At 40.0% G+C, this 19,223-nt stretch overlaps 1 protein-coding gene across 1 annotated transcript; it reads left to right on the top strand.

Annotated features, from left to right (window-relative positions):
• Window positions 1-342: 342 nt before the first annotated feature.
• LOC141770613 (uncharacterized) lies at window positions 343-17,803 on the top strand. The gene is made up of 11 exons (XM_074640327.1): window positions 343-662; window positions 3,883-4,166; window positions 6,147-6,226; window positions 10,348-10,442; window positions 10,730-10,817; window positions 10,893-10,946; window positions 11,923-12,038; window positions 12,327-12,438; window positions 14,276-14,477; window positions 15,450-15,785; window positions 16,158-17,803. The coding sequence occupies exons 2-11, from the start codon at window positions 4,051-4,053 to the stop codon at window positions 16,291-16,293; spliced, it is 1,335 nt and encodes a 444-aa protein (XP_074496428.1). The 5' UTR covers window positions 343-662; window positions 3,883-4,050; the 3' UTR covers window positions 16,294-17,803.
• The last annotated feature ends 1,420 nt before the right edge of the window (window positions 17,804-19,223 follow it).

The raw sequence follows: 19,223 nt of genomic DNA, 5'->3' as shown, positions 1-19,223 counted from the left end.
TCAACAATTCCTGTTTCTATTTCAAAATAAATGCCCTCTAGCATTTTTTTTCTGTGGACAGAAGCCCTTCATTTGTTAACACAAGTCATTTATTCTGAAATATTTGCAGGACAGTGGGCTTTAAATTGTGGATTATTACAAATGAGCATCCGCCTCTTAACCTTTTTCTGTCTAAAATAAATAAAAAAATGACATTTATAATTAAATGAAATGGCCATTACGAAAGGCAAACTCTATGTAGCCTAGAAAGAAACAGCTGGCAATGCTGCTGGCGCATGAGAGACGCAGCAGTTCAGCAACGTTGCCTCCACTTGCTCAAGCGTCCTGTGTGCTCCTGCCGTTAGAGGAAAGGAAGCGAGATAGGAATCGAGGATGTACAAACTGGGAATTGAGAAGGGCCCTTCGATATCATGTGTAGAGCTTAAGACCTGATTTCCTCCTCATACTTCTCCAGTGCCTGCTGAGTGCATCAGTGGGAGCAGCTATATGCGGCAGAAAGACTTGAATCACTCATGTGTTGAGGTGAAGTGCTCTCCAGCAAAGGAGCGCTCTGGCTTTGTCTGACGTCTCAACTCAACTTTTTAGGAAACTATTCATCCGTTACCAGCCGAAATAGAAGATTACAGACATCAGATTCCAACGCGAACACCTGCATGAGAAAGGTAGGCTAAATTTCTTCTTACATTATGAATTTAATGCTTAATATTTTGTAACATTCAAAATGGGTAGTTTGACTTATGTTTGCAATAGGCTACAGTATAGAATAACTTATGTGGTAATAGAGATAACACGGTTGGTTACCAACACTGAGGATAGTAACTACCATCAGATAGGCTACTATTTTAAGATAAGATAAGATAATATAAGATAAGATGAACCTTTATTAATCCCAGGAGAATAATTCAGACGTCAAAGCAGCAACAGCAGCAAACAGAATGAAACACAGGAGAGGTACAGGTATACAAATATAATAAAAACAATAAATAGATGTTATAAAAGACACAGATTGAATGGGTGAACACAGTATGTCCTTTAAACTAAGTATGTCATACAGTGTGTTTAAGGAGTATCACTGTTTGCGCTCACATGACCTAGATAATTTAATGTCTTATAACGCATGTGTACATGCTGTAAACATGTCCAACACCTGGTAAAAAATGTGTTTTATATATATATATATATATATATATATATATATATATATATATATATTTTTTTTTTTTTTTTTTTTTATTAATTAATAAATAATTTTAGAAACACTGAGGTCATAAGTCCCCCAATGCAGCCATCTATACTCTATCTGCATTACTTGCATTTTTCACACTTAATATATTCAGGTAACTGGTCTAAGTTTTGAAACCCTTCTTCAGGCGGACATGATTGAAATTCTAGTGGGAAATGTGAAAGTTGTTGGGTGGAGTCAGGTAAAATGAGCCACTTTGGTAAATGATTTATAAGACCATCAAAGAAGCTATAAGCATGAGATCTAATGATATTTTCATGAATCGGCATTGGTCTCTTAAATATGTATTTGTTAAAAAAATGTGAAAAAGTATAATTGTTTTGGAATTATGAGAGTTGAAGAAACTATGTTGCTTCTTGTGGTGGCGTTGGTTCAAAAAAACATCTAATGTGGTGCACATTTAAACACAGGATCCAGGGAGCCGTTCCAGCAATTTATTGTAGTCAAGATGATCAAGTTGGATGGCAGTTGGTGGATGATTTTTTCTATTCAAAGAAACATTAACAGAGGATATTACATATCTCATAAATATAATACAAATTAAAAATAATAAATGAGCTCATTTTCACTTACATCATTCACGCATCAACAATCTGGAATTTGGCTTTTCTCCTTGACATATTAAACTCAGGTATCTAACATAACACAAAACGATCTGTTAATGTTCAAACAATATATTCCATTTAAACCAAATCAATTAAAAAAGGTGCAAAATCTCTTCATCACTCTTCTTTGTTCTTCCTGGGGTTGTTTGGAGGGAAAATGAAGGGTTCAGACCTGAAGGGGCGAGTTATATAATCTAAGGGGACTGGTCTAATCAGGAATGGCATTCTATACCATGCTTGCAGGTGGGGTGGAGACTTGTGATTTAACAAGAGTTATGGAAGTGTCAACAGAAACTCTTGAGCTAGGACACAATGTTCAGGTATAATGGGCCAGCTGTTCAGCTAAAATGGGCCAACATAAAAAGAGGGCCACAAAGTAATTTCTGCTGAAATCATCTTAATTTTAACAGTAAATTAACACTAAGTTTTGGTCTGTGTTGTGCCATAGTAACAACACCATAAATACATTTCATGCAATAAAAAGTTGAACAAATATTTCACTGAGTAATGCATTTAAAAAATAACTGATCATGTTGTATGGGTGTGTGTTTCTGCACATTAGTGTATTTGTGTATGTTTTGTGTGTGTGTGTGTGTGTGTGTGTGTGTGTGTGTGTGTGTGTGTGTGTGTGTGTGTGTCTTCCAGTTTGTGAACCTATCATTTCAATCAGGGAAGACTCGTATGAATTGAATGATGATTTATTACAAAGTGCACAAATTATGAATAGCACATTCTTTGGTGATTTAGACCCGATGTGAAATAATAAAGGGGAAGTGAAGCTGTAGTAGGATGTAGAAATATTCCCCCCGGGTCTAGACACTGGTGGTGGTGGTAAAGACTGATGCAGATCCGATGAATGAAGTGGAGCAGGATTACTCTGATGTGATGAATCTGGAGGTGATGGGGTGGTGGAGGGTCGCGTCCGTTTGCTGAATGCTGACACTGAAACCGCATAGAGGAGAAATGTTTTTTTAAACTTTTGACAGCAGCATGTGATTGGTTGAGGGAGATATGGCAAGCTCTGATTGGTCGCTGAAAAGAGAGACGCCCATAATCAGCTGACATATTAATAGCCCATGAGAGAGAGAGACCCAGAATGAATGAGAATGAATGAGCTTGCACCCCTAGTCTTCCTGTCTGAATTTACGCATAAGCTTCATTTAAACCTGTGGGACTTACATCTCTCTGAAAGATGTTGCCCGTAGTGATATAATTAGTGCTCAGCTTTACTCTCTATAGTCTCTTTTGGTTTTGGTTTTACTTCTCATTCCCTGTGCAGTCTCAGCACTCTTATCAACCTCTTTTCCAGCAACAGCACGTCTAGCACGTCTGGCACGTCTAGCCTACTACCCTCCACCCACCATAGGACATGTCTCACAATTTGCTGATAATCTTTGGTACTCCACTCACTCCAAATCAATTCCACTGGCTGCAAAAAAACTCCAAACATGCATCACAATAGAGACCAGGGCCCTGTTTCAAAAAAGGCGGGTTAATGAGCACTCTCTTAGTTAACCCTGAAATGAGGCAACTTAAACTCTGTCAGTTACCATGGTGGAAAACATAACCTGCTCATCTCGTCCTTCTCATAGCCAGACAAGCTGCTTTATTTAATCATTCATTCAGTCTGTATCAAAGTGCTTTGCCTTCCAGCTCAGCTCTCTTTTCGTCACAACGGTGCGGTTATTATTTAATGACTTAACCACTTGAAAGCCAAGCATACCGTGTACACGACTCCCCATATTGTAATTACGAGCTCACGGGTTTCATTTGAAGGCACCAATTCTCCCAGAAGCAGTGACTGGTCCCTCTTCATAACTGTGTAGAGGTGGCAGATCACATTCATATGAGTCATGAAACAGTCATGTGGTTTAATTTGGTAGGTGGTTTAAGGTAATGCTGGTTTGTTCTGTCCATAGCTTTAATACTGTGTGATGAAAGGAACGCTGCAGTCCTTACAGGCCATGAGCAAGACTTCTACTCTGACTCTTTTAACATGGTTTTGTTTGTTGCCTTATTCTTTTCTCTATTCAGGGAGTCTTGATACCTGGCAGCTTCATGTGACGGTTCCACCCCTGAGGGGTGTCTGAGCAGCTGGAGCGGAAACTGAACCTCTGAGGGAAAAGATAAGAATATCTCACTTCTGCTTAGATCAGGGAGGAGTAGCTTATCTGAGCCGGAAAAAAGCAGAACTGAGGCAATATGTTTGTGATGGGCCATAATCAGCTCCCGCCTCAACTAAAGAAGATGAGACGGTTGGTATACATGAGTCCTGTCATCACCGTCCTCTCTCTCACCCTGCTGCTGTGGACATACAGGTGGGTGAAATCATTAGCCTGATCTGCTTCAATATGACAATGTTTCACTCCACCAACTCCAACTGTGGCATTATATGTGACTCTGATATGAGTCCATATTGGAACTACTTTTTGTCCCTATAAAAACTGTTGACAGCACAGGTGGAGAAGTAAACGTCAGTGTCACTTAAAATTGCAGCAGGTTTCAGCAACAGGACCCATATCTCATGTTTCACTTTATCAAGCTTCTCTTTGTGTATTTGTTTGTATGTGTGTTAGAGTTGAATGTTTTTCCCATGATTTTAAATATACTTTGCAGGAATATATCACTCTTTTCAAATGATTTCTCACTACGAATGACATTTGATTTTAAACACAGGACTGGTGTTTATTGTAATTGTCTGATGTTATTAATTAATATTCATTAGAATATGTAATCTTCGTCAGACCAGTTTTAAAACAGTGGAATGGTCTGGACACAATGTCCAGCTTTACAGTGCTGCCCTGAGGTTGATGCAATGGCAGGGGAGGAAAATCTGTCATATGCACCCATTTCAGTGTTTTGTTAGAGGGATCTTTTTGATGCTCCACCTGTTGAATGCTGCTCTGCACTCTGATTTAGGAATGGAGACCTGAATGTCTTAAGTTACTTGATTAACAACCTTTATGGATTTTATTTTTGGCATTATAAGTAGGCTAAATGGAAAAAAAATGTAGCAGCTGAAAGTTTGATCCAGTTATCAGGTGTCTTGTTTCTACTTGCTTTTGGTATTTGTTTCACCACTTGGGATTTTTCCTGGGAAAAAGGAGTAGAATTTTTTTACAAGGTTTTCTTGTAAATACTGGGATCTCACTTTCTGATATTTAATAATGTGCCTTATCTTTGGAATATTATTGCCAAGAAGCAACACATTTCTTTTATTTGCTGTCCAGTTGGCATTGCTAGGGAGGTGTCCTGTGTTTCTCACACCTTAAAATCCAAAACTCACTATTGATGCATTCCTGGGAGTGCATCCTATTGTTTCCCTGATAGTCAGAGGTGCCAGATTCATTTCAGAAGTGGAGGGCCAAAAAGTGTGTGTCTGACTTAGGCAAACTTACGGGACACTTTTTAGACTAAAGACCAGTGAATTGGGGACAGATTGTGCATTTGGAGACAAAAGCTGTGTCAAAAATGTTGGAAAAAGTTGAATTTTACATCAGTGGTTAAGGTTAGGATTAGGTTAAGGTTAGGATTAGGTTCGGGTTAGTCAAGTAGTGGTTATGGTTAGAGAAGTTTCCAGGAAATTACCTAAGTAAACGTGTGTGCCTGCGTGCGTGCGTACGTGTGTCTTTGTGGCCTTTCTGTTTGTCTTTGTAGCTGTATCGCATCTCTTTGTGGTTGTTTGATTGACTCTCCAACAAGTAATGTGAACCGTCACTAATTCTGCATGAGTACACTGTGTTCATTGTCTTTTTCAAGCTTACATTTTTGACTGAGTGGTAGTAGGCTCATTGGTGTCACTGGCTACGTGTTTGTTTCCTCAGCTTACTTCCCCATCTGACTTGAAACATAAAATGAGGTTAGCTCAAAGGTCATACTGTTGGCTCTACATTCAGCTACAATTTATGTATAAAACATTTGTTGTGTCTTTTGCAAAATTAATTTTTTGTAATGCTCAATATTTGCACTACATTTTGGTGGGAACCAATTATGTCACATTACTTGCCCTCAGTGGACAGGAATCATAATTTCTACGGCCACTAGAGGTCTTCGTCACTTGAGTGTAAACATACTGTATGTTGTTTTTAGGCATTTACATCGTCTTTTTCTAGGGAGGACAGCTTTTGTTTCTAAAAATAGAGAAAAACTACAGTACCAGAACAATACCTCCTCTCTTACCTCTTGAATTCTTTGAATTCTCTGAACTTCAGTTTAAAATGTATTGTCAAAAAAAAAAAGTGATGTGTCTTTGACGTGGTTATATGACCTCACCAAAATCATTTGCTGTGGATCCGCAGGCCCGACAGGACCTTCCAGTACTACAGAGCAGCCACTGAGCCTCAGATCCCGGTGCAGTTAACAGTTGCAGGACAAATAGGTAAACTAGCCGTTGCTGAATGCTGCTCAATGTTTTTAGGAAATGTAAAACGTCTTTGTCTGACATCTGTCCTAAAGAAAACTTTCCTCTTCCTGTTCTCCTCAGCTGCTGTTTACTATCTAACCTCCTATTTCCTGTTCCTGAACTTCTCCCTCATGACCTTTCTTGATTCACTGTAATGTTATTCATTGTCTTTCACTGTTTACATTTTTGATGTGGGAAATTACATTTATTGTGTAATTTTCCTTTTTTTATATAGGCCTACATAGTTAATGAGCATAATTGAAGGGAGCCTGAGATTCAAGGACCAACCACTGCTTTAAAAAAGGGGGGAGTCCAAGGCACTCTTCTGGCAAAAAATAAAAAGCCTTTATTCAATTGGCTATTTCATGATGAAATGCTAAAAACAATGCTGGTACATGTAAGATTGGGTAAAAACCCAAGTAGTGGCACAAACAGCCTTCATCAGGGTGTAACCCTCAGCACACACCTTTCCCTTTTGTGAGTACACAGACAATTGATGATAGCAAACACCTGAGCAAGAGGCCAATAAACTCTCAGGTGACAAGTGCAAAATGTGGTCACTAGATGGCTCTACAAGATGTCAAGAAAGCAGAGAAAATAATGAAAATAAAATAAGAAAACATAAATATACAGATAACAAGACAGAAAAAAGTAAATAAGTAATAATATATAACCATTTATGGCAACAGTACCAGACCACATGCATAACAGCCACTACAAAAACGGACTAAAATCAATTTCTTCGTTTAGTCCTGGATATGTTGTGGCCTTCATTTGGTGTATGCAAAAAGTTTCTCTCTGCAGTAATAATTTTAGTCGATCACCACCCCGAATGTTCTTTTTAATGGTTTCTAGGCCTTCAACCATAAGGCTGTCTGGATTGCTATTATGCACTTCATAAAAGTGCTTAGCCATAGGGTAATTCAAATTAGCTTTTCGAATTGCATACTTATGCTCAGAGACTCTATCTTTCAATCGTCTCTTTGTCCGGCCTATGTAAAAACAACCACAGGTACAGGATAAACAGTACACAACAAAAGTAGTGTTACAGTAGCCTGCATGACCCCTTTCAATCGGGTTTTCGTAAATTGCACTCAACTGAAACAACTCTTATTAAAGTCACTAACGATATTATGATGGCTGCAGATGATGGGAAATGCTCATTTTTGGTGTTGCTTGACCTCAGCTCTGCCTTTGATACCGTCGATCATGGTATTTTATTAAATAGGCTAAACCAGCTGGTGGGTATTTCTGGGTCTGCCTTGGACTGGTTCTCATCCTATCTTGCTGATAGGAGCTTTTCGGTCTCAGTAGGTCAATTCATGTCAGACACAGCCCCTCTGTCATGCGGTGTCCCACAGGGTTCTCTTCTGGGTCCTATGTTGTTTTCATTATATATGCTGTCTCTTGGACAGACTATTAGCAAATATAGTGGCATCTCTTATCATTTCTATGCTGATGACATTCAACTGTACTGTTCTTTTAAACCTGAGGAGAGAAACCAACTCTCCATTTTAATTGAATGTTTGGAGGCCATCAAGATCTGGATGGCTGACAACTACCTTCAGCTTAATACCAAAAAAAACGAAGCCCTTATAATTGCTCCTGAAAACCAAATTCCGGTTATTTAACAGTATATGGGGCAAGGGGGCAAAGGCCAGAGCAGCAGTGCAAGGGGGCGGTCTCTCCTGTGTCTTGGAGGCGAGTGGAATATGAGAGCTGACCTTGACCGGCAGTTAAAATTCCCGCATGAAATAACACTAACATCCCTTCGGCCAGATATTGTGCTCTGGTCCACCTCTACAAGGACGGTTATCATGGCGGAGCTGACTGTCCCATGGGAAGAGGGGATAGAGGCTGCCTTCGAGAGAAAGAAGGAAAAGTACTCAGAGCTGGCAGCTGAGTGCACTCAAGCAGGATGGAGGGCGGTCACCCGTCCAGTAGAAGTCAGGTGCAGAGGCTATGCTGGAACATCCACCCAGCGGCTCCTGAGGTCCCTGGGGATCACAGGCTCCAAGCTTAGAACGGCGCTCAAAGAACTTGCGGAGGACGCTGAGCAAGGGAGCTTCTGGCTCTGGCTTCGTAGAAAGGACAAGGCGTGGGGAAAAGGAGGGTCCTAAGGCTGGCTGCAGGGGGCGGCAGGGAGACGTCCCTGTCGCTGCTCCACCACCTTGAGATGTTCCGGGATTAATGGAGCGAAACATCAGTGAAGGGTGGCTCCCGGCTGACGACCCTGCAGCCGGCCCAATGGCACCGTCGGAGGTGTGACAGGCAGAAATGCCCAGCAGGTATAACCACCTGTGCTTCAATCTTGTATTCAACATAAGCTCAGAAATTTAGGTGTCATATTTGACCAATCCCTTTCGCTTGACAATCATGTCAGCCAGCTTATTCGGTCTTGCTTCTTCCAACTGAGGAACATAGCTAAATTAAGTCCTGTGGTGACCAAGGCTGAGATGGAGGTGATTATTCATGCTTTTATTTCTTCTCGTTTAGATTATTGTAACGCCCTTTTTACCTGTCTAAATCAAACTTCTTTGAACCGCCTTCAAACCGTCCAAAATGCAGATGCTCGGCTTTTAACTAGACACAACAGGAGATCCCATATCACCCCTATTTTATACTATAACCACTATAACACCTGAGATAACCGTGCCTTTCAAGCTGTCGCACCCAACTTATGGAATGCCATCCCCCCATCACTGCGATCCCTAGAGTCCTGTGACATTTTTATGAAGCAGCTGAAAACGTATTTATTTAGACACGGTTTTTCCTCTGAATAATCAACTCCACTTTATTTATTGCTTTTATTGGCCTTTTCTTGACTGTATTTGTTACCTGTTTATGTGTCTTTGTTCTCATTTGCTTGTTTTGTTGTGTTTTTAGCTTGACAGCCCTGTGCTTGTCATCGCTACTTTTAATATTGACTGATGTATTTTTTATTATTGTAAAGCACTTTGTGATTTTGTATCTGTGAAAGGTGCTATACAAATAAACTTAATACTTACTTAATTACTACAGTTATTGAATGTTTTGATGTCATACACCTTATGAGTCTTAAGGTCACTGAATTGTTTACACTCCTTTATATTGGCACTGCTTTGTTGTAATTAATGTGCATATGATAATAAAGAACAAAACCTGCGCACCAAAAAACAGGCGTGTGCATGAGATAAGAGCGCACAGAACAGTATCCGCGAGCGGAGAAGCATCCTCGCGAGGGAGCGTTTCTGTTCAGCGTGCACAAATTTCTTCCTGTGAGCATGGGGCTGTAACAAGCGCAAGCTCGACCCTCCTACGCGCTCGCAACTACTTGCTCGCTTGTCAAGTTGACTTTTGAGACTTTGGAGGTGGGGATGGAATAGAAAGTGGCTGTTGTCTGTCTCCACTCCTTTGATTGTACTGCCATGTCGGTATGCTGGCCACACAGTGCGTGAGCGTTGTTAACTGTTCCGTGAGTTAACAACGCTCATGTTCATTCTCAGTAGTTGCAAACGGATACATTCCGTTTACCATTCACCAAAAACATGAGCACATTCAATGAATGCTCTCTTTCAGCGAGTTCATGCACAACACTGGTTAGAAGTGTGTTTTGTTGCACCTCTAACCACACCCAACAGTGATGTCATGGGTTTCTGGAGTACACTTGTACATCACTGAAGCAAGATGAGAGGTTAAGCTACTGTAGGTCAGTATACTTGTCACTTTTTAATTTATATATCTGCCAAATTGTAAAATGTTTACAATGTGTGAAAAAATCACTGACAACTATTTTTTCTGCTCTTTTGCAAGAGCTCACAAAATCTCTGCAAGATGAAAACTTTTTAAAAAAGGGTCCCGATAACAGCTACAGTAGCTTGAAAAATAGTGATATGGGGCATTTCATTATAATTAATTTACTGTTTGTCAGACCACAAATGAGACAAGAATTGTATAGCTAGCTCACCCTGCGGTCCCTCCGCCTCACTCCCCGCCACTAGGAGACTACTAGGACTAGCAGAGCGGTCGGCAACTAACTAAAGGTCCATCTCCGGAGCTGCCGTCCACTCTCCTAGCTCATTATTGTGTCATTTGTCTTGCATTTTTCACTCATGCAGTTCCTCGGAGACAAAAGTTGCCTTTCGTGGCGGTCAACGGGACAAAGACGCTGCTGGTGGCAGCTTATCAGGAGCACCGCACTGGGAAACAGGAGGTCAGTGAAGAGAGCAGAGCACCAACTTAAGTTTTACTCTGTGTGGTGCTCAGTGCATGCAACATGGAAATTAAGACTAATAAGATAACAGAAATATAAAGACTAAAACACTGCACACAAAAAGTAAAAATGAGACACAAGATTAAAAAGTTGAAAGTGTAATAGAGTAAAATAAAGCCGTGAAGTAGGCGAAAGAAAAATTCAAAATGCGAGGACAAAAATATAGGTTTTAAGTTGACATGCTCCCCATGACGTTGTACATCCTTATTCTTGTCTTCTGGTGTCAGGTTCGTCTTATTGCAGTGGTGCTGAGGAGCGAGACAGTTGCCTATCGCTGCCTCCTCCGATGTCAGGAGCAACTGCGCTTCTCTGAAGGTTTCAGCAGCATCCACACGGATCACTTTGGCTTTGTGTATGGGACAGCAGACATCATGTGTCCTCTCCCCTTAGGCTGTGAGACCCCATCTCATATCGCTGTGACCTCTGCTGCAGCCGACTCTGAAGGTACTGAAGGGTTCTGCCAGATATCTATGGTGCCCAGAAAAGGAATCCTGTTGACTTTGGTGATCCTCTGACTTTTCTTCTAGGGTGCCACCACCAGCAGGTCCAAGTTTTCAGTTATATTTTGAAACATCTCAACATCTACCAGATGGATTGGCACCAAATTTTCTTGGTGCCCAGACAATGTATCATAAAGCCTTTGGGGATCTCTTTTCTTCTACCACCACCATGAGGTTCACATTGTGGTTTTGCAGGAAATATCTCAACTGTTGGATGGATTGCCATACAATTTGGTAAAGATATCTATGTCCCCCTCAGGAAGATTTGTAATAATTTTGATCCTTCATTTAGCGCCATCATCAGTTCAAAACTTTATTTTTACAATACTTTGGTTTATGACTGGGTATTGGTACTCGCTACCTTTAAGGTATCGACCGAAACAACCCAGTACCAAGTAGAATTGAAACTTCTCCATTTAAACGATACCTGCAATTGCTCCTTATAGTGCCCAGGTCTAGAAAAAGATGACTGTTTTGCTCACATCACCACAAGCGTTCTTCGATTTTATTGCGGTGTTTGATTGTTTATTGCTAAATAACAAATGTCAGCACTAGGGCTGTCAATCGATTAAAATATTAAATCCGATTAATCACATGATTGTCCATAGTCGATCGTGATTAATCACAAATGAATCACACATTTATCTGTTCAAAATGTACCTTAAAAGGAGATGAGGAGTATGTATATGTTTATTATTGGAAATCAATTAACACAAAACAAATATTGTCCAGAAACCCTCACAGTTACTGCATTTAGCATAAAAACATATGCTCAAATCATAACATGGTAAACTGCAGCCCTACAGGCAACAACAGCTGTCAGTGTGTTCTACAGACATGAACAGACATTTGGTATCTTCCCTGGTGAGGACTTTATTCAGGCCTTTTTCAAACTGTAGTTCTTTTCTGTGGACACCTAGATACACCTGACAAAGCGTTTTTGGAGGTGAAGAACCAGAAGGCGCAGAGTGACTCCTTTCCTTACAACTTCACCGTCTGCTTCTCCGCCATGTATGATTTCACCAACGTGCTGCAGGTAACATTACATAACACAGATTTTACAGTTATTTTCAAACTTTTCTTACTTTATCAAGACCCAAATTGGAAATAAAAGTAAAGTATCCTGACCAGGACAGGCAGACATGAGAAATGCAGAAGAACAAAATCGGACAGGCTAAAAGAATCTTGGCTATTATTTCCATGCCTCGCACCTTTCCACCATAGTCCCGATAATATTTCATTAATGCTGCTTACTACTACTTTTTGACTGTTTTGTATTTTAGTGCCTGAAGTGTGTCAATCAAAAACCTGTGCTGTATTGTAGCTGGTCCAGAGTTTGGAAATGCTGCAGTTATTGGGGGTGAACAGAGTTGTCATCTATAAGACCAGCAGCAGCCCTGAAACACAGCGCATACTGGACTACTACACATACAAAGGTGGAGTATTTTTTCAAGGTGTGTGATTGTGTTGTCTCTCCTCACAGCACGAGCAGCAGCAGGGATGTTTTATCCGTCCATCCGTTTTCCGAACCTTCCCTTCCAGCGTCATTGTGTGAACATGCCCTTTTCCCTGCATTGACGTCCTTCCTTCAGCTCCCCAGGAGGAGGATAAAAAGCTGTTCCAATGTTCAATGCTCTGCTTTCCAGGTCCATGACCGCAGTGTGATTCCTCAATTGCTGGAACTCTTCCCTGATCAGACTTTTTTTTACAATAGCGATAACTTTTTTTACAGTCTAAAGACATCCCAATATCAACATAACCATGTAAGCTCAGCACATTATCCAATATCCAGAAATCTCCTACCCTTAAACTGGATTTATGTGTCTACAAAAACAGCTACCTGCTGCTGCTGGAAATACGGAGTATGAACTGTACACAGGACACAGAGGCACATGATTTTTACAGATTACATGTCTCATGAACTACTGTCAGGATATAGTGAACATTTTATAAAAATAACTTTTTTTAATCATATTTGCTCCAATTCTACACATTACAGCTTTAAGGATACAAAAGTCAAGTAACTCTTAAGGGGTGTCCCCAACTAAGAATTTAAATAGTTGAATCTGATTGGTCAAGTCTTGCCTATCGTCGACTGATCGTAGAATCAAGTTTGTTTGTTTTTTTACTCCTTCATCACCCTCTGCTTAAGCTTTATGTATCCGTTGAACAAAAGTAAAAACAACTCAGTTATTGTCTGAGATACTTTACTATCGCTTAGCTGTTGTTTCAGAATAATGGACAGTGCTGTATGAGAAAATGAGCCTACTTCTGACTTGATTTATTTCCTCAGTAAACATTGTAAACATGAGTTTATGGTCTCAATCGCTAGTCTTCTTCTATAAAGTATGATGTTCATTTAGTAAATTATGGTCCCATTTAGAGACAAATAGGCGATAAAGCAGGGTACGCTTTAGGGCGGGGCTACCTTGTGATTGTCAGGTCGCTACCACGGCGTTGTGCGGTCTGGGAGTTCTCTGTGTTTTAATCTTACAACTTTAACCCTTTCACAGTGTGTTTTCAGTTCATGAAAGTTAATTATAACCTTTTTGGTCTCCTAAAAATGTCTTATTAGGTGTGCAGTTGTACTTAGCTCCATCCTTTCATGTCAGTTCTGGTTGCAAAGAACCAAGAAGACGACGGCCAAAATGCCCAACTGGAGGCTTCACATCACGGTGACTGACGCCATAGTCTATGCCCCCAGCTGATTTTAGAGAATCGTTCATAAATCTATCTAGTACTCTAATACTTCTCCGTTCTTATGTGAGTGCTCTGATAAATAAATGTATTCTTTGATTTTGAAACATTAGCCCTGTTGTTATTAAGCCTTTCTGAGGCTATCGCCAAGATGCTGCTCTGATGGTCCCGCAAATTTGGATAATGCAACTTCATCAACCATGGTGATTTATTAATGCACACTGAGGAGATTGATTGAAAGCACAAGAATTATTTTCAGTTTTTTATTAACAGTATTATTAATAGGCTGATATTTATACCAAAATATGATATACATCATGATTTATTGGGAGAAACTCAGCAATTCTTTGTGAAATCAGACCTTCAGCACCCCCATATAGCGAGAGTGGAATGATCCTTTTCATGCCACTGCAATGCTTTCTCTGTGAGATTGGCAGTCGAATGAGGCTCCCTGAATCGAATCGTTGAATAGTCGACGATTCTGCGCCACCCCTAGTAATCTCCCAGAATGTAACAAAAATGCTAAACTAAAACGTCTCAGCTGCTAACACATGTTTTCTAATGTCTCCTTCTCAGGTTTAGTAGAGGTGGTTCCTTGGTCTATGTCCAGATTTCTGAACGTATCTCGACATTGGCGGCCCTCTCTCGGTCCAGGTGACCTCCACTACTTTGGCCAGATTCCTGCTCTCAATGACTGTATTTACAGATACATGTACCAATCCAGATATGTGGCCCTGCATGATATTGATGAGCTCATACTGCCCCAGTCAATCAACAGGTAGCACTTTGTTTAAGAAAATATGAAATAAGGCAAATGTCTTTTGATAAATCAACCTTAACTAACAACTAATTTTGTGTTTTTTACAAAGTATTTATTACCCAGTTATACACATATACATTTCATTCATAGGTGTGCTTAAAATTGATTTTACAACTTCTTGAAACACAGTATATCTTTTATGTGATCAGAATTATTTATGTTAATACAGCAGTTATTGATGCTTCATAGGAGGAGTTATAAATGTTTACAAATGCAACACTTAAAGGGACTATTTGTAATTTTTTAAGCGTATAAATGTAGCGGGTCGGCACACATGCGCGTTCGCATATGCGCGCTCGCGTGTGGCCGGAGGAATGCGCGCTCACTACACACTGCAGAAGAGTTAGTTTGTGCAGAAATAACTGCTGCAGCTCCTCCAGACCAACAGAGGTTTCCCGTGTCTTGTGAAGTGACGGAGCTCTTCAGAGAGTTACGTTGTCATCTCGTTACCGACCGGGTGCTGGTGTCCCCTCTGCTCTCTCCGGCTGCGGGCGGAGAGAGCAGGGAGACACTGCTGCAGAGCCCCGCTGCATCAGCCTGCACTTAGGCAGGAAAAGCCAACACTAGGATCAGATCTAAATCATGTTCATGGAGAGACCTTCGTCTGGTCAGCTAACATTACTGCCAAGCAGCCGAAATATAGAGTGATATTGTGCTTTTAGCTGACGTGTGTCGCCTCACTGTTTTGAGCGATGCTCGTTCATGTCTATGTAGAGCGAGCAAGCGCGAGCCCGACGCTGACTTTCGTTGATTTCACGGCCACAGGTGTCGCTGTTAACAAGCAATTCTGAAAGTTACAAATAGTCCCTTTAAAACATACTGTATCTATATGTGCTTCCAACTTCATTATAGTGGGCTGCTGTGTGTTATAAAGTATTTGTTGTTTATATACTGCTAAATGGTGTATTTTTTTCATCATTCTATTACCAGTTGGTCAGAGCTGTTGCCTCTGCTGGAAAGGAATTATGGCGCTGACGGGTGTTACAAGTTTGTGAATAATGTGTTCCCCAACACTTTCACGCTGCCACCACCCACCTCCCAAACCCTGCCCCCACAGAGCTGCTGCCCCGGCTGGCAGAATGTGTCTGGGGTGAACATCCTGGCTCACCTGTACCACGAACCCATCACTGGAAATCCTTCTTACACCAACTACAAAATCATTGTCAACCCCCGAGCTGCGTTCTCTGCAACCGTCCACGGACTGCTGAGCTCACAGAACGACTGCTCCTGGGTTGACATGGATATAGCACGGATGTACCACACAAGGTAGACTGACCTTTACTGAGTCAATAAAACAAACATATGTATCAAACAGACCCACCCATCTGGAGTCACAGTTTCCATGTCATTGTAGCAAGTGTTTCCAAGGTGTGGCTCTCTCCTTACTACTGCATTTAAATGTATTTCACTGGATTCACTCTCACAGTCTGACACGGTCAGTTCAAAACCTAGTGCCAATAGGATTTACACAACCATACCAGTATTACCAGTATTCTACATCACATAGTCGCACACCCAAAATATTCAGAGAGTTGCACCCCATCAGTTTGTTATATAGACCAACTACTAAATTGGATTCTTTGGTGCTCGTGTTTAGCTCAGTTTGTATATAACTGTTTCTGCTTTCTGTCTGTGCAGCGGTCCGAAAACCATGCTGACTCCAGACCAGCTGATTTATGATGGACGACTGCTGAGCTACAGTGCCCACCTCATACCAAATGTCAATACTGTGTTCAGAGAGAGTGGACTTCTACCAGAGGACACCATACAGTAGCTCTAGTGTGTGTGCGTGTGTGTGCGTTCCTTGTGACAAACTATCCTTGTGACATTTTGTCTGGTGCTCACCTCTTCAAAGGTTGATTTTCTGGTTCAGGATCCCCTCTACGACGTTTTAAAACTTTGAATACTGATTTGCACCTTCAGCGGGTGAATGTGAAAACAAACTGCACACGCATTATTCTGCACAGTGAAGCTCAAACAACCGCGTGAAGGAACAATAAGTAACCCACATTTTTGATTGGAGGGGGAATTTAAGATTAGATTAAGGTTTAGTTTCAAGTTCAGCCTTTCAGCCTGAATTCAGCTCAGGTTTTATTCCCATTAGTAATAATAAATTGTACTCGTCACCAAGTTAATTGATGAGATGTGGGAACACAGTGATATTGATATAGAAATAATTCAAATGGGGTAAGAAACAAGCTGCCAGACGATTAGAAAAAAAACCCAGGTTAGTATTTGGAAGAGAAATCAAAGATGAACAGTAAACTGTCATATGTAAACATCCACCACTTACTGTAGCTGTGCACAGTTTTCCTGTGCAATGAGGCGTTATTACTGACATTTCAAGTGTGGCCTCAAAATACAATGGTTTAGGTGTTTTGCTTAAACTGACCGCTTGTTTTCAACCTGTCTGATCATCTGGCTGCTATTTGACTTTGTTTAACAATGTTCGAAATACGTGACATCATCTCCCCACTGTAGCACAACACGCCCATATAGAAATCTTTCATGTACAATGACCACTTTGATTCCAACTTTGGTAGAAAATCTTGTGTTCATTTAGGCTATACCACTTACAGTATAGCCTAGTAATTGAATGCTGTAAATAAGTATTCTACTGTATATTTACAGTAGCTATAGAAAGAAGCTTTTTGAGAAATTTCCAGGACATCAAGAGTATCTTCTTCCTCTGTGCCACAGATAGATAGATACTTTATTGATCTCGAAGAAAATTTAGGATAGAACTCCATTGTTGTCCAAACATTTTTACAAACACATCAATGAGCCACACTGTTGCGCTGGATAACATGTTCCTTATTACAATGAACACACACACTGTAATTTATTTTGACTCAATCCCACACACACCGTCCTGCTGCCACAAATACTCATTAGAGCACCAAATGTGGATTAATCTGCCATTAAAATTAGTCCCCAGCAAATGCAATATTTCATCCTGTACAGTGACCAGCTGTTTCAGGAAATAACATTATCTTTTTATAAAATGAAAACTATATATTTGTGACCCATATTTATATACTTGTGTCTTCAGTTAGAAACCAATGGGTGTGGAGCTGAGTGGAACAGCCAGCCTCAGACTTGAAGAGTGGAGGGAATTTTGCACTTGTCTCAGCGATTGTCCTGACCTGTCCTTGAAACTATGTTTTTCTTATAAGGAAAAAATTACAACTGTTTTTATTGTATGTATTTGAGGGTGTTTCATGAATGAGAGAGCAATGGGGAATGACATGCAACAAAGGTCGGACTCTAATTGGGAAGATGACATGGTGATGGTTTTATTAAACTTTTATGCAATATTTATATCTGTAAATGTGAGGGTAAATAAGAATAATCAAACTTTTTATGTGACGTCTTTTTTACACAACATGCAAAGTGTTGCATTTCATGGGACTTTATTTCTTTCCTTTTCCCAATTGTATATTTAATTTTCTTGGGTGAATTATTAGTGATTAATTCAATTTAGACAGAATTGGGACATAAGGTATAAGGTATAAAGAAAGATTACTGTTCTGTAAACGTACAGTAAATTATTTACCACAATCATGTCGAAGAACAGGTCTTTAAAAGTTTGAAGACAGTGAAACACTTCTGTATGTTTTTGGCAAAAATACAGCTTCAGTTTCAAAAAGGTTACATAATATTTTGTATCTATTGGCGCATTGTCCAAAACTCTTGAGCGAAATTAACTTAAAAAATTGCACCAACTTATCAAAAGTACATGAATTAAATATAAATGACAATCTATTGCACTAGTCTGAGAAACAAGTGTGAGAAACATGAAGAAATTGTTTACAAAGAAGCAGAATGAAATAAAAAGAGGAATTTTAAACTGTTGCTGCATTTTTATACACTGAGTGAACTGTTGTTGTTTAAATTATTGTGCAATGTATCAGATCATACTGTAAATAATCAATAAAACTTTTGTGATGGAAGCCAATCAAATTAAAATAGTCTTTTTTTATAAATTATTTTTCATTTTGCAGACATTAAACTTAATTAAATGTTTTATTCATGAATGGGATCTTTGTCATTTAAACACACGTGCATTTTTTTGTTAGGGCCGAATGTTTAGAGGAAATATGACAACCAGACAACACTTTCAGTATGTTGTCCACATAAGTCAACACATGAGGTGTTCATTTAGGGTCACCTGCTGGTATAGACACTATAGGCACATGCTGGGAGCATCAGGGTGCTCAAGGGATGCATGATGACTGACAAAGAGAGTATTATACAGAACTAGAAAATGCATTTCCTGCTGAAAATGTGTGGGAATGCTGACAGCTGAAATGTATTGCAAAGCATTGCTGAAAATGCAGAAATGTGAGATGACTTGCCTAAAAATGTTAAAGCTCAAATGCATTGCACTGCACTGCTGAAAACTGGCAGAGTTGGAAGCTGAACTGCATTAGCTAAAGAAGCTAAGAGCTGAAATACATTGCTAGAAAAGCTGGAAGCTAAACTGTAATACTGTCAAAAGTGTTAAATTTGAATTTTCCTGAATAGGCGAAAAGACATTGTAAGAGCTGACTATTTTGATAGTTGAACGGTTTCTGTAGCTAAAAGTATGCAGGACTAGTTAAAGGCCAACAAACGTACAGAAGAAATAGTTGAAGAAGTTGAAGAAGTTGAAGAAATTGAATAAACCTTAGAAGAACAATACTGGGAATGCTGAATCAGCAT

The sequence above is a fragment of the Sebastes fasciatus genome, chromosome 7 (genome assembly GCF_043250625.1).
Source record: "Sebastes fasciatus isolate fSebFas1 chromosome 7, fSebFas1.pri, whole genome shotgun sequence".
NCBI classification, from domain to species: domain Eukaryota; kingdom Metazoa; phylum Chordata; class Actinopteri; order Perciformes; family Sebastidae; genus Sebastes; species Sebastes fasciatus.
Note: the sequence above shows the minus strand (reverse complement) of the source record. Positions and strands in the feature narration are given on the sequence as shown.